This window comes from Artemia franciscana, chromosome 5, assembly GCF_032884065.1.
Source record: "Artemia franciscana chromosome 5, ASM3288406v1, whole genome shotgun sequence".
Taxonomy (NCBI): domain Eukaryota; kingdom Metazoa; phylum Arthropoda; class Branchiopoda; order Anostraca; family Artemiidae; genus Artemia; species Artemia franciscana.
The window spans coordinates 56,414,126-56,439,904 of record NC_088867.1 but is presented as its reverse complement, the minus strand read 5'-3'; the positions used below and the strand labels follow the sequence as shown (position 1 = coordinate 56,439,904).

At 33.8% G+C, this 25,779-nt stretch overlaps 1 protein-coding gene and 1 long non-coding RNA gene across 2 annotated transcripts in view; one reads left to right on the top strand and one right to left on the bottom strand.

Annotated features, from left to right (window-relative positions):
* LOC136027623 (uncharacterized) overlaps window positions 1–24,275 on the top strand; it is a 53,484-nt gene extending 29,209 nt beyond the window's left edge. The window contains exon 3 of the long non-coding RNA XR_010617636.1: window positions 24,239–24,275. This is a non-coding gene — a long non-coding RNA (uncharacterized LOC136027623). The remainder of the gene's footprint in view (window positions 1–24,238) is intronic.
* Window positions 1–24,640, bottom strand: part of LOC136027622 (discoidin domain-containing receptor tyrosine kinase B-like) — a gene marked incomplete at its 5' end in the record, with an annotated part of 54,148 nt that extends 29,508 nt beyond the window's left edge. The window contains 3 exon segments of the mRNA XM_065705038.1: window positions 409–536; window positions 2,204–2,365; window positions 24,493–24,640. Of these exon segments, the coding sequence (XP_065561110.1) occupies window positions 409–536; window positions 2,204–2,365; window positions 24,493–24,640 (438 nt within the window).
* Between the last annotated feature and the right edge of the window lie 1,139 nt (window positions 24,641–25,779).

Here is a 25,779-nt window from a genome sequence, read left to right as displayed (position 1 = left end):
TCTTAGATTTAATTTCAGTCAATTTTATATGAGCTTGTCTTTTTCTTCTGGGTTACTTGATACTGCCATTAATCAATGAAACCAATGAAAACCAATGATCAATGAACCAATAATCAATGAAAACCAATGGAACAGCTCTTACCTCAACAAAACATATGAAAAAAAGGTAAATTGTTTGATACTCTTATTGATTGTGAAGCTGAAACATGGTTATACCACTCATTGTTACGTTTGACACAGATTCCAATTATACTAATCACTAGAATTGTAAACATACCGCCAGTATTAGAAGGGCAATTGCCCCCTAGATTTTGAAACATCTTTTTTAGGTACTTCAATTAAGAAAATCGAAACAAAACTGACCCTCAAAGAGGTAGAAAAAAAGGTTAAATATACGAAGATTCTTACCGTATATTCTAAGGTTGTAGCAAAACTAATGGTTAGGGAGCGGAACTTTCTAAGGCTGTGAAAGCGGAAGGTGACCGAAAAATTCTTTCTCTGACCAGACTGAAAAATCACCACTCGTTGCATTAGAACTAAAATAAAGTAAGGTTTAACAACCAAAAGATATAAAACCAATATTTAAACAAAACTAGAAGAATTGCTGCATAAAATACAATTTTAATATAAATATCTGTAGGACTAAAATTAATAAAATAATCTTGAGTTTCTTTGCTGGTGGACCAACTAAAAACCACGATGGATTGCAGGTGGTTATAGAAAACTGAACGTTTATGTGTAAAAAACAAAACAAAAAACTTGTTTGTTCTTTAATTACAGGTTTTAATTACCAATTCAATCATATCAACAACGAGGCATGTATAATTCATTATCTAACGAGATAATTAAAATAAAAACACGGCTAAACATTTTGAAAAATGGTGAAATTAAGATTTGTATTTTAGAACTTAATTACACATTGGTTAAAGTTCAGCAAAGGTCAAGAGGTTGGATCAAAGGGCCTAAAAGCCTGGGCTCCCCCTCCTCAAAGAAAAGTATTGAAGTCGTTACGATATTCTTTGGTTGGTCTTCGATTGTTCATATAATTTACCAATCTCATGAATTTTCCACCAAATTCTTACACATCCTCGAACCAAAATCCTGCGTGCGTTCCTTGACTATACATTTTGTATTTTATTTTTTCATCGTAGCTTTGTAATCATAAATGGTATGCACAAGATCAACTTAAAATACTATTGAACCAAAATCATGTTTGGGAGAAGAAGTTATACGCACCTATGGCAAACAGTGTGTAACCCTTTGGTAAAGACCACGTCCATCATTACTTGACTCACTAATCATGGAGTTAATGGAAAATCAGTTTTATATTTTGAACAGAGATAGTAAACTCAATTTAATAGCCTTAGCGATACTGTTAGAGCTAACTTTACTATATATTCAACCAATCTAATTTAATCGGCGAATTAACGCAGAAGTAACTTATTAATGACCATTTTTAGGCTGGCTACATGATCGTTGTACACGAATTTAGCTGTCTTTTATTATTATTTTTCGTGTTTCTTACTAGCTGTTTCCTAGAATGCCCTTCCGTCACAGGGTGCCTCTTCCATGGCTGAGTCAAAATTAAAATAAATTCAACAAAAATGATTTTCACCTACTTCAGACTCCCACTCACACCATGCTACAAAAATTTGTCTAGATACACGTTCAACGGTCGTTGTAGCTTGTACCTTTGCCCAATATGAACATCATTTTGAAGACTTTTTTGAAATTTTTTAAATTACACTTCTTTTTTTCATTTTCCTCTTTGTGTTTTTTTTAAATAGTCCATTCAAACAGTGCACTTTCTTTTAAATTTTTGCCCCTTTGTGATCAATCTTATCATAATCATTTATGGTCTTTTGACCATAAACTGATTGCCATCATTCTTATTAGTTTTTTTTTTTACCTCATCATATACTAATGTTTTTTCTATTTTATTCGGTAGCTAATCAGGTGATAAATCTACCAGATTTTAATTCAGACTGTGTTAACTTTATTTATTAACAGACTTGTGTTTACTTTTCCCTGAGCAGACTGGCCAATGAAATTGTGCGGCCCCTGGTCATATCTGAATGTGCATGCTAACCTAGAATTGTATATAAATGTCTGTATCTGAATTATTGGCGATCCTAGAAGAACTTTCAAAATAAAATTAATTTTATGATTTAAACTACAACATAATCTTAATAGAATTACTAACCGTTTTCTTGATCTTCTTCTTCGTCAAGTGGGTCAAAAGCTTCAACAATTTCATCAGCTAAAGTACCAAGTCCACCCATGAGTAGTTTGTCTTCACTATTGCCATCATAGTACCCATAATGAACTCCTGTCTCGTTCAAAAGTTCATACGAGTCCAACGGATCTAGAATTACGGTATGAACTAGGAATCATAAAGTCTTACGTATTAAAAAGCTGTTTGACAATGCCCATTGTTCTGGCCACTCCCATAGCAATTAACTTTATATAGAACATCTGTATGAACGTGAAAAGATAAATTTTTGATCCAACGTGCATAAGCCACCAAATAAAAGCAGAAAAAGGTCTCATTCCTATCCATTCCAAGTTTCAAAAATTAAACAAGCATCTGCAAAATTCAAAAATATGTAATGAAAACCGGACAGAAATAGGTTTCTTGCAGTGTTGAATCCACCTTTTTCAAATTTTTCTCCTTTACACCGATCCCAACCAAAGAAAATCAAAATAACATATCTAGAAAGAATTGACTCAGACAGAACGCTTGGTATGTTATAACGATAAGAAAATGTGAGATCAGCGGCTTCTATAAGGAAAGATGAACACAGGCTGGGTGAAAAAATGAAGATACTGATTCGCAGAACATGCTGATGCAGACGGAGGTTTCTTAAAAAAAAGGTTTGTGGTCTTAGGAAGAATAGCATGACCAACCGAATTTAGCATTTGATTAAGTTCAACCATATTCCCTCTGAAGCCCCGTTAAAAAATATGCTGTTTTATTTATGTTTTGGCAGAACTAAATGAAACTTACCTAGTGAACGTTTTCTTGTCTGCAGATAAGTATATTAACAGTTCAAGATTCAAGTATTAGCTTGAAAATTAAAGTTAAGAAGACTAAGTCGCTAAGAAGACTAGCGAGAACATAAATTAGGAGCATAGCTTTACTTACCAGGGTAGCATTATTAGTAAAGACGACGAATGCCCTGAAGATGGTAAAAGTGGAGTAGCCAATGCCCAGGGTGTTTTTTACATTTGAAAAAGTTTGGAAGAATAGTAAGATAAGTATGGAACCAAGATTAGAAGATGAAAACTACAGTACTGACAGTTGTGAAGCACGGTTTCTGAAACGTAGGTATTTCCAAAGAGAGAGAAAGATTTGATAAATGTTTTCCAGAGGATTTTTCTATGAATTGCTTTAGATACCTATTTGACTGAACTTATTTTAAGACAGTAAGCTCTACGAGAAAAGGGGCTCTACTGTGCTTTCTACGGCTATAACGATAGAAAGGTTGAGATGACTCGGACACGTTTTGCAGATGAGGGAAGACAGATTGCCAAAGATCGTTCTTTTCTGCCATCTATCATGGGTAAAAAGAACAGCAAGTCGTCTCCAAATGGGTGGGGAAAAGATGTAAGAATGGACTTAAAGTAGGTTGGCTTGGAAGTGTGTAAAGAGAGAAACTTTGAATAGATAAGGATGGAGGCGGAGCGTGCACAGCTGAATTGGCTTCAGGAGGCCGGTGGTCCACTGAGTTGCTAGTAGCTGTAGTAGTAGTAGTAATAGTAATGTAGTAGTAGTAACTGTGATAGAAGTAGATATCTATGTTTGAAATTTAAATTTGAAATCAAGTGTCTGTCTTTCATTCTTTTTATTTACGGAGTTTGCAGCTAAATTATTCAAGGTAGTAACGTGAGAATTTAAGCAGTAGCCTATAGTTTTGGAGTCGTGACAATGGGCATAGGCAATTAAAAATTGAAATTATAACCTTAAAAATAAATAAAAAAGCATAATCAAAATCTGGAACTATGTCATCATGATAATCTATCAAGCCCATGTTATAAAACCCGGCCATTTCATCTGCAGCTTAACTGTCAAAGCTCGAAAAAAAATTTATGTAGAAAAGTCTTGAACCACGATAATAAAAATAAACATGGAAATTAAGAAAAAACAGGAAATATTACAGGGTTGCCGTCGAAGCATTGCTTTGCTCTTTACTAGTTTCCAGCCAAGAAATTCAAAACACAAAACACTCAAGTTTAAAGTTTGGGAAATTAAAAGGGTGACAACAGGCCGTTTGTCTTGAGGTGTCTCGTTACTTACATTTGAAAAATACCAATTTGACTTCCGTTAGTTTTCACTACTATGTAGAGTACAATCTAAATACCAAGGGGTAGCTTTCCCCACTTACCACTTTTTGTGCTGAAGTTTCCCCTTTTTGGGTCAATTTTTCGGGAATTAAGGCTCATTTCTGTGGATTCGCTTTACGAAAAAATAAATAGAAGAATCATAAATATCCCTAGTACCAGTAGATTTTGTAATATAGATTAATCTATTGTCTAGAGAATCAGAAGGCAAAACTGAGACAAGCTCAATACTATAACGGAACTTTTATGTGTAATGAGCAGGGTGGATTTCGCAGGAAGCAATGTAGTCTTTCTCTGATCTTCACAAGAGTTTACATTATGGTTGTTTTTTCTTTTTTGTGGTATTCATCAAATAGGCTCTGCTGCCAGCTTGGTAAAATTACATATGCCAGCCCATTTATAGCTGACTTGTTTTTAAGTCAACTAGAATATAAATATATGATGGATAAGAATAATCCAATTAATTTAAAACATGCTTTGTCAAATAATAAAAGATATTTAGATGATATTTTGGTCTTAAATTGTAAGGATTTCATTGATATTTCTAAAAATATATATCCATCAGAGCTTATTCTTGAGCCTAGTCATGGCGCTGGTCATGAAGATCATTTCTTAGATTTAAATATTAATATTTGTGATAATAATAAATTAAGTTTTAAAATGTATAATAAAACGGATGATTTTGATTTTGAAGTGATTAGTTTCCCATTCCCTGAAAGTAATATACACTCAAATATCACATATTCAGCGTTTTTCTCACAGTTACTTCGTTATGCAAGGATTTGTAGTAATTATATTGATTTTAAAAATAGATGTAAAATCTTAAGCCAAAAATTGATATCAAGAGGTTTTTCTGCAAATAAATTAACTTGGCAATTTAAAAAATTTAGTTTTCATTATAACGAACTTTTAAATAAATATCAAAAGAATTATCTAGAAATACTTAAAGAAATTTTTAACTAATTTTGGAGGTTCGAGAAATGTTGTCACAGCGCCATTTATTTTGAATTGTGTTTCTAATTGAGCGGATTTTCTAAAAAATTAGCCACATGGTAAAGATGAATTCTATAATTGTTTAGTTCATTCAGGTTTTTTACAATGTGTTAATATTTGTGATTTGGTAAAATTTATAATATTTAGTTTACCTATTGTTGCTAAAAGGAGGGATATATTAACAGGATAAGCTTGTTTTTGGTTTTACTTGGTTGTTTTACATTTGCTGTTTTTTTTTTTCATAGGCATGTATTTTGGGGGTGATACCTGACGCGGGGATGCCATGGATATTCTGTGGTAGCCACAACACTGTGCTGGGTAGAGAATTTAGAGTGGCGAAACCCTATATAGGCCAGTGTATTCTCCTGATGAGCCCTTATGTTGGGTGTTGCCTCTGAATTATTTGTCTATATTATTTTTTCTATTGTTTGGTAAATGACGACTTATACTTATTGACGACATGACTGCCTGTCCATGGATTATTCTTTATGGTTGATTGTGTGTGGCTATGCTGTTTGACCTCTGTGATTGTATGGATGAGTAGGGTTAAGGCCTCATTCAAGTGCTGGTCTATATTAATCACTAATTTAGGAAAACAGTCTTCCTTTTCTCCTTCTGTCTCCTTTTTTTTTTTTTTTTTTTTTTTTTTTTTTTTTTTTTTTTTTTTTTTTTTTTTTGGTGCTGTAGCATTGGTGATTTCTCTTTTCATTATATATAATATATATGTATTGTGTGGATGAGTAGGGTTAAGGCCTCATTCAAGTGCTGATCTATATTAATCACTAATGTAGGAAAACAGTCTTCCTTTTCTCCTTCTGTCTTTTTTTTTTAATGTGTTTGTGCTGTTGCATTGGTGATTTCTCTTTTCATTATATATATATATATATATATATATATATATATATATATATATATATATATATATATATATATATATATATATATATATATATATATATATATATATATATATATATATATATATATATATATATATATATCATATATGTACATCATATATCATATAAATAATTGCTTGGAGAACCAGATTTCTGGTTCTGGAGAACCAGAACCAAATTCAACACTGCAAATTAACTTCAGCTCATTTTTATGATAACTGTCAGTAACGAGTTTTGATTTACTTCCAGAACTAATCAACGAGTTTCCTCCCAGCTGCGCAAATCACAATGCCATTAAATCGGGTCTTCTCATCACCCAATATACCCATGGTCAAATGTAACTTATTTATGAGAGAACACTCGACGTGGAACGAATGATAGTTATTAGGGAGCTTATAGGAATAAAGTAGCTAAATGTCCAAAAACTTGGTCATACACATATATACAATGGGAATATGGATCTCAGTTGTAAGAGGGGATGTCTTACAATGTCATTAATCAGAGGCAGGGGTGGTTTCATAGGGATATTATTTCCATTGCTGACTGTTAAATCATCTTAATCATTTTTATGCTCAGTTCCTTTTCAAGGCGTAGATTCCAAACAAATGAGAAAGTACCATATAAATAATTTAAAAATAAGGAAAATCGAAACTTCCACAACTGCACTTAAAAGAAGAAAATATATCGCGGATATTCAGGTTGTATATGAACAACACCACATCCTCAGCTCAAGCAAAATATAACATCAAAAAGTAAAAATAGCTTTACATATATGTAAATCAAACAGTTCATGGTAACGAACTGTAAGTAAGGAGCGACCCGGCTCAATAGTAACTGAAACTATTAAAACGGAATTTTGATAATTATATCAGAAGAATTGGATTTTTATGTTGATTTCCAATAAGTGTCATTAAGTTGTTTTGCCCATCAAAGGTTACGAGTCTGAAAAAATTTCCCTGATTTAAAAAAAAAAATCATAGATAAATGAAAATCACACCATCAGATTCAGCGTATCAGAGAATCCTACTGTAGAGGTTTCTAGCTCCTACCTACGAATTAAATAAAAACAATTTTTTTTATAAACTGAAAGTAAGAAGCGATATTAAAATTTAAAACGAACAGAAATTATTCCGTATATGAAAGGGGTTGTCCCCTCCTCAACGCATCACTCTCTACGGTAAAGTTTGACTCTTTCTCACAACTCTACATTTTAAAACAATAAAAACTTTAGCGTAAAGAGCGACGGTTGAATCCGATTTTTGTTAAGATTCTATGACTTTTAGAAGGTGTTTCCCTCTATTCTCCAAATAAGGCAAAATTTTCAGGCTCGTAACTTTTGATGGGTAAGACTAAACTTGACGAAACACATATTTGAAATCAGCATAAAAATGAAATCCTTTTGGTGTAACTATTGGTATCAACATTCAGAGTTTTACATTCATTCTGTTTTTCAGAGTTTTAATTTCTATTGAGCCGGGTCGCTCCTTACTATACACTTCGTTACCACAAACTGTTTGAAATGTGGAATATTGTATTTTTGCCACAAGAAAGATCACGGCTGCGTGTTTGTTTATTTTATTTTTTTCGCAGGGGTGATGATACCGATCCAATGGGCCTTGAAATTTGGAAGAGGGCTCATTCTGACGGGAATTAAAAGTTTTAATGCCCTTTTTAAGCGATCAAAAAAATTAGAGGGCAACTAGGCCGCTTCCCATGCCACTTTTTCCCAAAATTTTGAGATTACAATTTTGTTCAGCATAGATGAAAGGCCCAATAACTATGTCTTTGGAGATAACAAGATCCCCTATAGCCAGAGGGGGAATGTCTTTAAGTTATGAAATTTACCTATCATAGGCAAAGCAACAGCGCTGCCTAAGTAAAGAGTGATATGGGAACAATGTATTTTGTTTTGTTTAGACCAGGGCACTTCTTATCGAAGGAGTTGTCGTAGAAACTTCGATAAGGGCTCAGCCGATTTGGAATCGAAAAGGCTAGTGCTTTTTTTAATAGTCCAAAGTGATTGGACGGCAACTAGCCCCACTCCCACGTCCGCTCTTCCCCAAACATATTCAATCAAAATTTTGATAAGTTTTTTTCAACTTAGTTAAAAGATCCGGAAATTATGCTTTTGAGGATGACAATCACCCCCCCCCCCACAGACCTCAGGAGAAGGGTTGTAGGTTATGCCATAGGGGCATTTAATGTCCATAAAGAAGGGGTGATCATATAAACTTCGGAGGGGGCTCACTGGATTGCTAATCAAAAGTTTCAGTGCCTTTTTAGCGATTGAGATTGATACCCCCCCCCCCCCACATACACCGTATTTTCCCGAGGTGGCATTTATTGTCGTAGAAACTTCGAAAACAGCTCATTCAATTTGAAATTGAAAGGACCAGTCAACCGTTTCTCTCACCAAAGGCTCACTCGATTAGAAATTGAAAGGGCTAGTACCCTTTTTATTAGTGAAGTCATTGGAGGGCAAAAAGCCACCCTCAACGCACATCAATTCCGCAAACAAATCTAATCAAAATTTTGAGATAGCCATTTTGTTCAGTGCGGTTGAAAGTTCTGGAAACTATGTCTTTGACAACCCCCATACCTTCTCAAGACCAGAACATAACTTGCACTTTACTGAACAAAATATATTTTGAATTTTTTCGCTTTTTTTTATTTATTTAAAATGTTTTAATAGATATATGAAGGGAGAAGTCCTCCCCCTTACACTCCAATTAAAGTATGAGTGTCAGGTGCCCTTTTTAAAAGTGACAAGAGATTAAAGGGCAAGCAGCCATTCTCTCAAGCCCATTCGTTTTCCAAACAGACCCAGTCAAAATTTTGAGACAGTCATTTGTTCAGCATACTAGAAAGGCCCATCAAGTATGTCTTGGGGGATATTGTGCATGTCAATACCCCTCATCAATTATGCAATTGGCCCATTATGCTTTAAAACTAAATGTTTCCTTAAAAACAAACCAAAAGGCATTGTGTTAAATGATTGCCAATAAGACAGCTCAGCAGTATATCGAGAACACCTCTGCTACTATTACTACTAGGGTATGCTACTACTAAGTGGATACTACTACTACTACTTCTGCTCTTATTTTTGTATATTTATTATATTTAATGTAATATTATCTTTATATAAATCATATATAATACAATTTAAATAAATAAAAATAGTATAAGTGCATCCATGTCGTCAAAGAGCATAGACAGAATCATTTCGGAATAATATTAAGTTTTATTTTTCAGGTTAACTTCAGAAGCTATAAAATTAAACTAAAAAATACTGTTTGTGTCAGAATTAAAGAAGTTTCACCAACATACAAAGAACAACCCATACTATAGATTCTTATAGAAGAAAACTGAAAAGATACACAATATATTTGTTTTTATGGAAAAGACTGTGTCAATAAAAACAAACGGAAATTAATTTAAAAAAAAAATTCCACCAGACAAGTTTTTCAAAGAAAAGTAAAGAGCTATATTAAGCCATGAAATAGCAGAAATAAAGTCAAATAGCCTTCCAAGCGTGAAACTATCAACAATCACTATCAATAAATAAATGAAACTCAAAACGAACAGAAACTACAATAAATAGACGAGTCAACCTCAAAACGAGCAAAAATTACCATGAGTAGGGCTGATAACCCCTATGCTTTCCCAAAATCAGAACACAGTTAGCGCTTTACAGAAAACACAATACGTTTTAAATGTTTTCACCTTTCTTACTTTCATAAATAAAATTATCAAAACCTTAATGATTATCAAAACCTCAACGGTGTAATGAGGAGGCTTCAGCATTTTTTCCCCTATGAAGTTCTACGCTTCATTTATTTTGCCTTGGTGCACTCCCATCTTACGTATTGTTCCCTGATTTATTTGGCAACATTCAAATATCATATAAAACCGATGAAGACTCTTCAAAACTGGGCTCTTCGAATTTTGCAAAGATATTTACCGTCGCCTTCTTCCTATCCAAATAAATCTAAAACTGAAACTATATATTTATTAACTAATATTTTGCCTGTTTCAGAACTATTTACTCTTCATTTTTTTTTATTTAAGGTAAAATATTACCGTTCAGAACTGCCTTCGTACTTTCGTACGAGAAATTTTTTCCCTAAGCAGCCTGACCATGTTTATGAAACCCATAATAAATGAAACCCGTAATAAACGGTGGGGAGGAGATGTCGAATTTTCTGCTGGGGAGTTTTTGCACGGTGAGAATTTACCTAGGAGATAGAAGTATTCAGGGGGTGAACTTTTCAGTAAATTTTATACTGGGGGAATTAGCCAGAATTTTTATATGAAATTTCTTTACATGTCTTGCTTTCTCTTTACCGACTCAATTTTACGCGTGGACATGTTAAGGGTTATTAACTAGGTTAAATTTTCACCAGGATTGAATTGTCCAGAGGATATTTCTAAATATTTTATTTATAAAACCATAAGAAATTCAATAAAAAAAACGAGTTTTTTCAACTCAAAGCAAGAAGCAACATTAAAACTTACAACGAATAGAAATTATTACGTATATGAGGAAGGTTTCTCCCTCTTCAACGCCTTTCTATTTACGCTAAAGTTTAAATTTTGTCCCACTTCTTTAAAAAGAACTCTTAAAAGACTGGGCCGTTTAATTAAAACAAAAAGTGACTTTTTTTTAAAGTGCCAAAAAACTTCAGCGTGAACAGCGAGGTGTTGAGGAGGGAGAAATCCCCCTCATATACACAATAATTTCTGTTCGCTTTAAGATTTATTGTTGCTCCTTACTTTAAGCTGAAGAAAAACTTCTTTTAAGGTCGAAATTTTTTCGTAAAAATATAAACTTAAACATAACTAAGAGAGAGAGACGGGATTGGACACGGAGACTTGGCCATGTTTAATCCCACAAGCTTACTGAGGTAATTTAATTTAAGAAGTAAAGAAAACTAAAAAAATAAAGTGGCAATGACAAAATAATTTTGAGCATGTGAACTTGCACCTTGGAAGTTCAAAGAATATTGTCTCTCTGTGATATGCGAACGCGTATATATCTTAATTCTCACAAATGTTGGTACGAACAACTAGGATTGAAAAAAACCGCATTAATAGCATATTCTGAATTGAATTCAAAATTTCCATTGCTGCAATAGCCTGCAATAACTGCAATCATTTTGTAATAACGTAATGCGCAGTTGAGATAATAAGCGTAACTTCCACAATATTTTGTTAAAATGCGTGGTTCTTGTGTATTAGCCAGTAAACGCTCCAGAAGTAAAGTTGGGTTAATCCTAATGAAATGTAACCTTTATATAACCTTTATTTTATATAATAATATAATTTCGGCTATACATTAGCATATTGGGGAGAAAGTGGGGATAAAGTATTTGGATAGCGCCCCTAACCTAACCTGACCCCCTCCTCCCTAATGTGCAAATATATAGCCCAAATTATACAATAATATATTCAGTCTAAGTCCAATGCATTGTATAACCCGTCACCTGCCTTTGTAGCTATGAAATCGGCTTCCTGTGATCCAACTTAAACATAACTTTTGAGTGTGTACTGGCTAATACACAAGTACCAAATGAGTTATTACCACTTGATAGCGGATTGTGATCTCTCTATAAACTGCCATAAAACAGTGTCTCACATACTAAGTAATTTTTTTTATGAATATAAAATAATACAGTAAATCGTAAGTAAATCTGGTTCAGATAGCTGTGTACTCTGACGCAAAACACAGTAGCGGTTGTCGAAATGTTTATATCAAACCGAGTCATTCCATCTGTTGGAGTAAAAAAGGCGAAGCTAGAGGATTAGAATTGGGTAGGATAAAGAATAAAGATTCTCCAAATCCATTGCTTGCCCAAAGGGCGTCGAATTTTACAAGGGCAAGCAGAATTGGTATTAACGACTTAAATTAGGTATTTTTTCCCAAGACCACACTGCCTTTCTATGACGAACAAATAAACATTCTAATGGGGATATGTCCATTTATTAGAAAGTGAAAACAGATAAAAATCTGGATATTTCGACCACATATACAGCGATCGTCATCGGCAGAATTACATGACAGTATTCAGCAGTATTTCTGCCGATGATGATTGCTCTATATGTGATCGAAATATCCAGACTTTTGTATATGTTTTCACTGTCTAATAAAGGGACTTACCCCTTCTTGAATGTTTATTTGTTTGTTTACAGAATTGAGAAGGAAACCTTTTTCATGGATGGGTCTCGCAATAGACCCTGTGTAGCACAGTGGACTGCTGCTTTGCTTCGCACTACGGCACCCATGGCTCGATTCCACTGTGGCCAGGTTGGGCAAAAGGCTTGCTACTTGTTTCTGTAAAAACGTCCCATACAACCGAAATATCGATTCGACGTCTGTGATATAATGCACCAGCAATTGCTCTGGAGGATCTTTAACCGTTTCCAAACAGTTTGTGGTAACAAACTGCAAAGTAATGAGCGACACGGCTCAATAGTAACCGAAACTCTAAGAAAACAGGAATTTTGATATCAATAAATAAATACAAAGAATTGGCTTATTATACTGATTTCAAATATATAAGATTCATTAAGCTTAGTGTTACCCATAAAAGGCTACATACCTGAGAAAATTCGCCTGATTTTCAAAAAAGGAGAAAAACACCAACCAAAATTCAAGGAATCCTAATTAAAATTTCACCATTAGATTCAGCAAATTAGAGAACCCTACTGTAGAGAATTCAAGCTTCTATCTTTGAAGATATGAAAGCTTGTATTTATTGTCAGAAGAAATGCAATTTTTTTCTTTTTAGCGTGAAGAGCAAGATGATGAAGAGGGGAAACCCCTTCACATACGGGGGAATTTCTGTTTGTATTGAGTTTTAATGTTGCTCCTTACTTTAAGTTAAAAACTTGTTTTTTTTTAATTGAATTTCGTAAAGTATCAGTTGAAACGTTTTAACGCAGCCGTTGAAACGTTATGATACATGAACTTGTTCCCACACCGGATTAAATTTGACACAACCCGCAAAAAATGTTGTTTGGAGACAAAACGCAGCTGTTTGAAGCCAAGGAAAGCTGGTCATTGTAAAACGCTTCTATTATCCCATATTGATTACCGAGAGGAAGGGTTTACTATCTCAAAGATCCTGACACCAAACATATAAATGGTCCCCCAGGTTTACCCTAATCGCACCTGAATGAAATGGAAAGAATACAATAAAGCTATTTGGGATATCAAGAGGGGTATATTGTAAAGAAAGCACTCCCGATGGATTGCCTTCTTTCATTTAAATAATCAAAAGCGATGTAGACAATGGAAAGCCGTTCTTCCGGAAAATCAAGTTGCTTACAATAAAAAGTAGTGAAGTTACGCCTTGATAATGGAAATTGGGGGAAGAAGTGGGGAAAATAGCATGTGTTTTAAATTGAAGCATGAATAAAGTAGCAGAAGCCGCTCTTACACAAACAAAGAGTGATTGCATAGAAAATATTATCCTTAATTGCGAGCTTAAAGGGGTTCGCCTCTGAAAATATTCCAAAAAAAATGCCGTTTCTGTTTCTTTACCTACAATCAGTTTACCTCAGTAACTGTTACAGACAGTTACCAAAAGTTACAAACAGTAACATTACCTTTACAATAGCTTTCACTTCAGGTTGATTCAAAATATGATAATTTGATGATATATAAAATACACGTACAAATATAATATAATATGAAATTTAATATAAAAATAAAAAATAATATAAAAATAAAAATAAATATAAAATAATATAAAAATACAAATCATGACAATTTGGGGATTATATATAGTTTTAACTATCAAAATATTTTAATATTTAGTCTTAAAAGAAACAGGTAAAATGCAGGGTATCAGGCTTAGCCTATAACAATTTATTATGAAAAGGATTCGTTCGACCTATACGGCCCTTTTGAGTTTAAATAACAAATTCCAAGCTAGAAGTGCAACAAAGATTTCCAAAATAGAAAAAAAACTATTTAGTACGAGTTTAAAAAAGAGTGAACATTTAATATTATATTAAAATCAAATTCACTAAAGGATTTTCAATTTCATAATAGAATTTGCCAGGTTTCTAGATCATTCTCCCTTGAAAGAAACAATTCCAATTTTCCCTTCCAGTAGTATTTTGTGTTTTTTCCAGCGAGGTTTTCGGGAATAATCGTTAAGTTGTTTGATTTCCAACAATACTGGTTCAAAGGGATTGTAGAATTTGCTCATTCTAACTTGATGCCTTGATCTAACTTCATTCTAACTTTTTCTAGCTGTGATACACACATGCAAATCCTTAAAGTACATATTTTACAAATAGAGTCTGTCAGAACTTGGTGAAAATAAGTCATGCATAGGCTTTTTATCTATAATATTGTGAAGTGTTAAGACTGTTAAGCCTGTACCTTATACATAGGCTATGCAAATTTAATTTTTATAATTGCCCTAGCCTCGTTAAAAAGTGAGGGCTAATTCAATTTACCACGTTTAGTTTAAAATGATTATGTACCAATTTCAACTGGGTTACGATTATGCCAAAAACTAGAGACAATAGCCACTTACTGGCCAACACTACATAAAAAAAGAAACAACTTATTAAAGCCGGTGACGAAAGCAGAGGCGCCATTTGGGCCAAATCTTGGGGTGGGCATGGGGCATTTGACAGAACTTGAGACTTTTATTATGAATCTAACCTACTTTCAAAGTTTACAATGATTAATAACAAATAGCGTAATTACCCCAAGGGTCGTCAGATAATTACGCTCTTTGGCTAATAGGCGTGCAATTAGTTCAAATCATTTGAACAGAATATATTATGTTGGACATAATGGATAATTATGACCAGAAAGGGCCCTTTGTAGTGGAAGCTTGGGCCCCCTGGAAAATCTGACCCCCCCCCCCCCAAATGGCACCTCTGGACAAAAGCGCTTTATGTGGTTCTCAAAACTTTATCCAAGCCCACCATTACAAAAAAAGCAATTTCTATATAAGGGTCTACTGTAGTCTACTGTGTAGTCTTACTTTTGAGTCTACTGTAATCAACCAATTTCAAGCGCCCTTCACCTGACTTTCTTAGAAAGAAAGCTGGAAGCACTGGTATGGTTTTGGTTAATGTGGTGACTGCCACCACCAACACGAATTTATTAGCAGAACACTTTAGCCACAAATTGCCACTGCAAACATAGCAAACCAACTTCAGAAAGTTTAAATAGTAATCAGATAAAGCAATATCCTTACAAACAGTCCGCGGAACTGAACTATAGGTAAAGAGCAACCCATGGCAACAATTATTATAATAGGCTACCAACACTATAATATTTGAAAATTGTAATTTTGACAGTGATAGATACATCAAAAGAATCTTGATTGAGTTTAACTTGATTAATCATTTCATTTATTCATTCAGATTAGACTCGGCTTGTTTTAACTTTCATTTTATTAGTCAATTCAATATGTATGCGTCTTTGATTTAATTTGTTCATTCATAGCAGCCTTTCTTCGTTTCAAGCATGACTTACTAATAACTTTATTTTAGTTCGGTTTAACTTTTATATCATTTTTTACTTTTCTTTGAATTTTCTTGTTCAAAAAACATTTTTTTAAATAAACATTTTCAAATATTCACCTTATGTGTGATTTTTCATTTCGAATTATATAATTATACCTTATTTCATTGATGCAATGGATATATAAAAAAAACAAATCTTCACGAGTGTATCAAACAGTTCGTGGTAACGAACTGTAGTAAGGAGCGACCCGGCTCAATAGAACCGAAACTCTAAAAAATTGAATTTTGATACCAATAGTTACATATAAAAAAATTGCATTTTAATGCTGATTTAAATATATAACATTCATCAAGATTAGTTTTACCTATCAAAAGTTACGAGCCTGAGAGAATTTGCCTCATTTTAGAAAATAGGGGAAAACACCCCCTAAAATATCCCATCTACAAAAATATGAAATTTCGCATTTTTTGCCAGAAGACAAATCACGGATGCGTGTTTATTTGTTTTTTGTTGTTGTTTTTTTGTTTGTTTTTTCCAGGTGTGATCGTATAGACCCAGTGGTCCTAGAATGTCGCAAGAGGACTCATTCTAACGAAAATCAAAAGTTCTAGTGCTCTGTTTAAGTGACCAAAACTTAAAGAGCACCTAGGCCCCCTCCCACGCTCATTTTTCCCCAAAGTCAAGGGATCAAAATCCTGAGATAGCCATTTTATTCACCATAGTCGAGAAACTTGATAACGATGTCTTTGGGGACGACTTACTCCCCCACAGTCCCCATGGAAGGGGTTGCAAGTTACAAACTTTGACCTGTCTTTACATATAGTAATGGTGACTGGGAAGTTTACAGACATTTTCGGGGGGATTTTTTTGGTTTAGGGGGCTACGTGGGAGGATCTTTCCATGGAAAAACTTCTAATGGGGGAAGAGACTTTCGATGAAGGGGGCGCAAGATTTTCTAGCATTATTAAAAAAAAAATGAAAAAACAAATATGAAAAGTTTTTTTTTTCTACTGAAAGTGAGGAATAGCATTAAAACTTGAAACGAGCAGAAATTATTGCACATATGAGGGTTTTACCTCCTCGTAAATACCTCGCTATTTACGCTAAAGTATTTTTAGTAATTTCGACTATTTATTTTACGGCCTTTGTGATCCAAGGGTCATTCTTATGGAATTGTGACAAAATTTAAGCTTTAGTGTAAAGAGCGAGGTATCGACGAGTGATGAACCCCCTCATATACGCAATAAAACATACGAATATACAAGTTTGTTACGTAAGTTAATTCGTAACTTACTTATAATTTTTACTAATGAAAATGTTCGCACAAAATTAAAAGTTCTAGTTGCCTTTTTAAATAATTAAATAAAAAAAACAAGTTTTTTTAACTGAAAGTAAGGAGCGACATTAAAACTTAAAACGCACAGAAATTACTTCGTATATGAAAGAGTCTGCTTCCTCATCAACGCCCCGCTCTTTACGCTATAGTTTTTTACTGTTTTAAAAAGAAGAATTGAGAGAAAGAGTCAAACTTTAGCGTAAAGAGCGGGGCGTTGATGAGGAAGCAGCCTCTTTCATATACGAAGTAATTTCTGTGCGTTTTAAGTTTTAATGTCGCTCCTTACTTTCAGTTAAAAAAACTTATTTTTTTTATTTAATTTCTGAACGTTTTTGAATCAATGCATGTTTTGATTTTGGCTCTCCGCAGAGGAATAATCAAAACGAAATTTGCATTTTTTTTTTTTTTTTTTGGATCAATGGCTTTCTCATAATTTTGATCGAATGATTTTGAGAAAAAAAGAGCGGGGGACGAAGCCTAGTTGCCCCCCGATTTTTTGGTTGATTAAAAAGGCAACTAGAACTTTCAATTTTTTACGAATCTTTTTATTGGTAAAAGATTTACGTAACTTATAAATTAGCTTACGTAAAGAACTTTTGTATTCTCATGTTTTTATTACATATATGAGGGGATTCGCCCCATCGTCAGTACCTCGCTCTTTAAACTAAAGTTTAAATTTTATCCCAATTCATTAAGAATGACCCCCTGAATCACAAAAGCCGTAGAATAAGTAGTTGAAATTACTGAAAATACTTTAGCGTAAAGAGCGAGGTATTAGAAGGAGGTGAGCCCCTCATATGGGTAATAATTTATGTTTGTTTTAAGTTTTATTGCTGTTCCTTACTTCCAGCTGAAAAAGCTTTTTCACTTTTATTTTTTTATTGTTTTTTTATTGTTCGCCCCATCGTCAGTACCTCGCTCTTTAAACTAAAGCTTAAATTTTATCCCAATTCATTAAGAATGACCCCCTGAATCACAAAAGCCGTAGAATAAGTAGTTGAAATTACTGAAAATACTTTAGCGTAAAGAGCGAGGTATTAGAAGGAGGTGAGCCCCTCATATGGGTAATAATTTCTGTTTGTTTTAAGTTTTATTGCTGTTCCTTACTTCCAGCTGAAAAAGCTTTTTCACTTTTATTTTTTTATTGTTTTTTTTTTAAATAATGGTAGTAAATCCTCCTCTCCCTTCATGGAAATTTTCTTCTCCCATTACAAATTCTCGAAGGAAAGTTCCCCCAGCATATCCCCCTCTTCTCAACCCCTCCCCCAAACCAAAAAAATCCTCCTGAAAACGCCTGTATACTTCCCAATAACCATTACTATATCAAACAGTTCGTGGTAACGAACTGTAGTAAGGAGCGATCCGGCTCAATAGTAACCAAAACTCTAAAAAATTGAATTTTGATATCAATAGCTACATCAAAAGAATCGCATTTTAATGCTGATTTTAAATATATAAGTTTCATCAAGTTTAGTCTTAGCCATCAAAAGTTACGAGCCTGAGAAAATTTGCCTTATTTAGGAAAATAGGGGGAAACACCCCCTAAAAGTCGTAGGATCTTGACGAAAATGACACCATCAGATTCAGCGTATCAGAGAACCCTACTGTAGAAGTTTCAAGCTCCTATCTACAAAAATGTGGAATTTTGCATTTTTTGCCAGAAGACAAATCACGGGTGCGTGTTTATTTGTTTGTTTGTTTTTTTTTTTTTTTTTTTTTCCCAGGGGTCATCGTATCGACCAAGTGGTCCTAGAATGTCGCAAGAGGGCTCATTCTAACGGAAATGAAAAGTTCTAGTGCCTTTTTTAAGTGACCAAAAAAATTGGAGGGCATCTAGGCCCCCTCCCACGCTCATTTTTTTCCCAAAGTCAACGGATCAAAATTTTGAGATAGCCATTTTGTTTAGCATAGTCGAAAATCATAATAACTATGTTTTTGGGGATGACTTACTCCCCCACAGTCCCCGGGGGAGGGGTTGCAAGTTACAAACTTCAACCAGTGTTTACATATAATAATGGTTATTGGGAAGTGTACAGATGTTTTCAGGTTTTTTTTGGTTTTGGGGATAGGGTTGAGGGAGGGGGCTATGTGGGAGGATCTTTTCTTGGAGAAATATGCCATGGGGGAAAAAATTCAATGAAAAGGGCGCAGGATGAATGTGGTCACGTTAGAAAAAAACGTCAAATTAAGAGCTTAACATACAATGCTGGGTGTTCGGAGCCTCTCTATTATGGAGTATAATTTGAAAATAACACAACTATACGAGCGATAAAACATATATACCACAACCATAACTCAACTAACGAAAGAACTGCTAAGAGATAACACAACTATAAAGCGAAAACAGGTGAAAACTAACGGGAAAATAAACGAACTAAGAGGTGGAAGGGGCCCAGAGAAAAAATATAATCCTTTTTCAATTTTGAGCCTAACTTCCGCAAAGGAGTAATAATGTCAGAAGCCCCGAAATACCGAATTATTTTCTTTTCAAACAGTTCGTGGTAAGAAACTGTAGTAAGGGGCGACCCGGCTCAATAGTAAACGAAATTCTAAAAAACTGAATTTTGATGCTAAAAGATACATCAAAAGAATCGAATTTTTGACGCTGATTCTAAATATATAAGTTTCAATTAATTTAGTCTTTGTCATCAAAAGTTACGAGCCTGAGAAAATTTGTCCTATTTTGGAAAAAAGGGGGAAACATCCCCTAAAAGTCATAGAATCTTAACGAAAATCACACTATCGCATTCGGTATATCAGAGAACTCTATAGCAAAAATTTCAAGCTCCTATCTAAAAAAAAGTGGAATTTTGTATTTCTTGCCAGAAGACAAATCACGGGTGCGTGTTTATTTGTTGTTTTTTTTGTTTTTTTTTCCCAGGGGTCATCTTATCGACCAAGTGGTCCTAGAATGTCGCGAGAGGGCTCATTCTAACGGAAATGAAAAGTTCTAGTGTCCTTTTTAAGTGACCAAAAAAATTGGAGGGCAAATAGGCCCCCTCCCATGCTCATGTTTTTCCGAAATTCAACAGATTAAAATTTTAAGATAGCCATTTTGTTCAGCATAGTCGAAAACCATAATAACTATGTCTTTGGGAATGACTTACTCCCCCACAATCCCTGAGGGAGGGGCTGCAAGTTACAAACTTTGACCAATGTTTACATATAGTAATGGTTATTGGGAAGTTTACAGACGTTTTCATGGGGATTTTTTGGTTTGGGGGGTGGGGTTGATGGGAGAGGGCTTTGTGGGAGGATCTTTCCTTTGAGGAATATGTCATGGGGGAAGAAAAATTCAATGAAAAGGGCGCAGGATTTTCTAGCATTACTATAAAAAAACAATGAAAAAATAAACATGAAAACATTTTTTCAAATGAAAGTAAGGAATAGCATTGAAATTTAAAACGAACAGAGATTATTACGCATATGAGGGGTTCTAAAAATACTTTAGCATAAAGAGCGAGGTATTTAGGAGGAGATAAATACCTCGCTCTTTATGCAAAAATATTTTTAGTGATTTCAACTATTTATTCTACGGCCTTTTTTATTCAGGGGTCATTCTTAAAGAATTGGGACAAAACTTACGATTTAGTGTAAAGAGCGAGGTATTAACGAGGGTACAAACCCCCTCGTACACATAATAAAAATATAAGAATATAAAAGTTTGTTACGTAAGTTAATTCTTAAGTTACGTATATTTTTTGCTAATAAAAACGTTCGTTGAATATTAAAAGTTCTAGTAGCCTTTTTAAGTAACTGAAAAATTGGAGGGCAGCTAGGCCTCCTTCCCCACCCCTTATTTCTCAAAATCGTCTGATCAAAACTAAGAGAAAGCCATTTAGCCAAAAAAAAAAGAATTAATATACTAATTTCATTTCAATAATTTATGTGCGGAGAGCCAAAATCAAACATGCATTAATTCAAAAACGTTCAGAAATTAAATAAAAAAAAACTAGTTTTTTTAACTGAAAGTAAGGAGCGACATTAGAACTTAAAACGAACAGAAATTACTCCGTATATGAAATGGGTTGTCCCCTCCGTAGTCCCACGCTCTTTACGCTAAAGTTTTTAATTGTTTTAAAAAGTAGAATTGTGGCAAAGAGTCAAACTTTAGCGTAAAGAGCGTGGGACTGCGGAGGGGACAACCCATTTCATATACGGAGTAATTTCTGTTCGTTTTAAGTTCTAATGTCGCTCCTTACTTTCAGTTAAAAAAACTAGTTTTTATTTATTTAATGTAAACACAGGTCAAAGTTTGTAACTTGTTGCCCCTCCCTTGGGACTGTGGGGGAGTAAGTCGTCCCCAAAGACATAGTTATAAGGTTTTTCGACTACGCTGAATAAAATGGCTATCTCAGAATTTTGATCCGTTGACTTTGGAAAAATAATTAGCGTGGGAGGGGTCCTAGGTTCCCTCCAATTTTTTTGGTCACTAAAAAGGCACTAGAACTTTTCATTTCCGTTAGAAAGAGCCCTCTTACAACATTCTAGGACACCTGGGTCGATACGATCACCCCTGGGAAAAAAAAAACAAACAAAAAAACAAAAAAACAAATAAACACGCATCCGTGATCTGCCTTCTGGCAAAAAATGCAAAATTCCACATTTTTGTAGATAGGAGCTCGAAACTTCTACACTAGGGTTCTCTGATACGCTGAATCTGATGGTGTGATTTTCGTTAGGATTCTATGACTTTTAGGGGGCATTTCCCCCTGTTTTCTAAAATAAGGCAAATTTTCTCAGGCTCGTAACTTTTGATGGGTAAGACTAAACTTGATGAAACTTATATATTTAAAACCAGCATTAAAATGGAATTCTTTTGATGTAGCTATTGGTATCAAAATTCCATTTTTTAGAGTTTTGGTTACTATTGAGCCGGGTCGCTCCTTACTACAGTTCGTTACCACGAACCGTTTGATCAAAAATTGGAGGGCAACTAGGCTTCCTCCCTCGCTCCTTTTTTCTCAAAATCTTCCGATTAAAACTATGACAAAAGCCATTTAGCGAAAACAAATTAAGATGCAAACTTCGTTTTAATTATTTATATGCAGAGAACCAAGATCAAAACACGCATTAATTAAAAAAACGTCCAGAAATTAAATAAAAAACAAGTTTTTTTAAATGAAAGTAAGGAGCGACATTAAAACTTAAAACGGACAGAAATTACTCCGTATTTGAAAGGGGCTTTTCCTCTTCAACGCCCCGCTCTTTACGCTAAAGTTTTTTTAGTGTTTTAAGAAGTAGAGTTAAGAGAAAGAGTCAAACTTTAGCGTAAAGAGTGGGGCATTGAAGAGGAAAGGCCGCTTTCATATAGCGGGTAATTTCTGTTCGTTTTACGTTTTAGTGTTGCTCCTTACTTTCATTTAAAAAACTTTTTTTTTATTTAATCGTAACAGGAACAGATATTTACAGAAACAACTTATGGAGAGTGGTGAGGCAAAGGGGCCTGAAAGCATTCTGTCTGGATGAAAAGCTTTCAGAATTTGCATATAGGTTTTTGTTTCCTGATCTAGCCTTAAACATTGAAATAAATTGAATTGGTTTTTGGAGTTGGTTGATTTTTGGATAGTGGCCGGTTCAGTTGAAAAAATTTATTGTTAAGGAAGCAAATAATACAAATTATAGAAAGAAGCCAGGAATTATGTCATAAAAGGGCGAAAAAAAAAGAGATCAGGGGGAATAGAGAATCTCGAAAAATAGCGCAAGATAAAAAGAACTTGAAAATAATTTAGAGCTTCATTCAGTCATAGTCAATTTTAAATGGATTTTTTTTTTTAGCTAGACCACCTCAAATATCAGCTAAGGCAATTCAGAAAAGTTATGTTTAATATTTTTTAGAACTGTGATTTAGCGTATTATTCCTTTTAATAGGTATGTTCTATTATGTATCAGTCTATTCCGTTTTCACTTGTCTTATTTTCTTCTAAGATTGAATTTATGTGATTGTGGTACCACCAAAGAAGGGGTGCCAAATGACGAAAGGGCACTTCAAAAACGATAGATTTTAAGTGAAAGTAAATGTAAATACAATTATCGGTTTTCTTTTTAATTTTTAATCTTTCTATTTTTATTTTCAATGTTATAACAAGTACAAAAGAAAATCTTTGTAGTATGATTCGTTTTAAGTAAAGCGCCAACACACTTAAGAATTTTACAGTTTGAGAACTGGGTAGTAGCCAAACTCTTGTTTGTTGTTCTTTTTTCGTTTTAAGCTTGATTTTCATATGCCGTTTAAGTTTTACTCGTTTTAAGATTTATTTATTGATGTATGGTATTACCTGTTGTATGTTTGTTTTCTATGGTTGTTAATTTAATTTCTATTCGTTTAGAGTTTAAATCATAGGTATTTATTTCTGCTTCATGCCTTTACTTTGCTTGAAAAGGCAACTGAGTCAGCTGATTTTGGACTGTAAGTAGTTGGGGGTATCGCTCCATGGCTAATTGTAGAAAAAGCCAAGACACACAGCCAAGATTTCTTTTTCGGAAATTTGTTTTTTTTCAAATTAATTCGTTACACAGACAATTAAGGGGATTCACAAAGACGATTACAAGAGAAGAGAGAATCGTTATACATAGGCTTATTTGAACAACCATAGTCAGTCACATTTCTTACTAAGTCAGGCATAAAAATACTGACATATAGAAGTTACGACCTTTTGAGCCTCATTCATCGGTCATTCTAACACAAAAAAAGACAGAAAAAACACAAAAATATCAACAAACAAACGAAGAAGAATAAGTTCTTCAGAAAATATACCTTAAAAATGTTATTTTGGCAAGTTTCTTCATATTTATTCTTTTTGACAGGATAGAAATACGTGTGAACTTTTTTTATACGTGTGAAAGTTTGTTAAATACCCGAAACCTCAAGACCATGGGGTGATCTGATGAAAACCCTAAAAATTACCTTCAAGCAATTATAAATAATTACTTATGTCATTACTAAGGGCACATAGCTCCACTTTACCCCCACCCCCCCCCCTGAAGGATAAATAAACAACCCACTTTCTATATTGCTATTATATTTTACAATAGCACTAATGGTACTTTTTCTTTGGTACTTGACTAGTGTTCACCGTTGTTAAATGTTGGTGTTAAAAATTTAAAAATGGCGGCTCCCTATTGCAACATGTAACGGTAATATGCAATTCTGATCATTTATTTATTTATTAGGGAGACTACGATGTAATATACGTCCAGGAAGAGACAAGTAAGTGGTTAGAATTGTTAATAAGTAGTTTCTAGAATTTTTTGGAGTTCTTTTTAAAACTATCCCATGTTTTTACTATTTGTTTTTGCCATTACTGCTATTTAGTACATTCCTTAGTTTTTGGAAAAATTAACCGTATGATTTCCTTGTGTTCACTCGTTTTCCAAGCAAAGAATTAAAAAAATAAATGTAAAAGCAAGCAAAATAAAACACTTACTTGTCCACTTACAACCATACATTTCAACCCTCATGCATACAGTTCGAGGGTGGACACTGTATGGGAAAAATCGGATTTTTGAAGCAACGAAGGGATGATCCAGTTGTTGCTTAACAGAATGCCATGGATTACTGTTCCCAGTTAAGACCTGAAAATAAACATAGTAGTATTCCTTCAATGGGTCCTACAAGAACACTATCCCGGTGTACTATTGGAGTTGTTAGCCCCTATACTCCTCTCATGACAGCCAAGACATTTCCTGGAAGCAATGCAAGCTGTAAGAATTTTTTGTTATTGGATGTATGATTCATTTACTGGGTATTGAATCTCTCCTTGGTATAACCTTTGAGATGTTTTCGTTTGCATTAATTGATTCATGTCAAATAATACGTACCAGGTGTAAACAATATTTAAAAGAGGCACGAAAAGGATTTGAAAAGAGTGGTTGGTGTTGGGAGTTGAATGGTGTCGGTAGCTTAGCTTGGATGTGAGTACAAATAAATTGTTCCTTTTCATATGCAAACTTACTGGTTTCTACAGCGTGGCATTGAATCTCTCAATAATAGCTGAAATACTCTGGAACATTTTGTTTACTCACATATTAGTTATTAGTTAGTTTATTTTAATATTTTTAATTCTTTTTTCAGCAAGAAGATTATGCAAGATTGTACTTATATTACAAATTAGAAGTGTCTTTTGAATTTCACTTTAAAATGATAGGATTAAAAACCAAAAATCACAATACTTAAAAAAATCCTTTGTTCTCTTTTAACTCTTGTGTTGTGTTCACTTTATCTCAAGTATAAGGTACAAATATTTATTAACCATCAGAGTTTGATGTCTGTGCACTACTCTAACTCTTGTTAATTCTCCAGACCCTGTTTAAACCGGTTACAAAATGGTGGCAACGACGGTTATAAAACCCTCCTGTTAATAAAGATTAATAAAGTCGATATAAGATTTTAAATTTCTTTACGCTTCGCTTAAAAATCTAAGACCAGAATCTTTGTTATTTGACAGTCTTGTGATTTCTATGGTACAATGCATGTTTTCTCTTCTCTATATTGCCTTCTTATTATTTTTTCCATGCTATCATTTTTTTCTGCATAATCACTCAGCTTATTTCCTTTTTTAGCATAATAATTATACTCATAAGATTAATATCGATTCTTGTGGATATTTACACTTGGGAACATTTATTCAGTTCTGGTCAATTATTATTTTTTTTGTTGGTTAATGCATGGATTAAAAATAGTAATACATGTGGTTTTAGTTTATCCCAGCCTC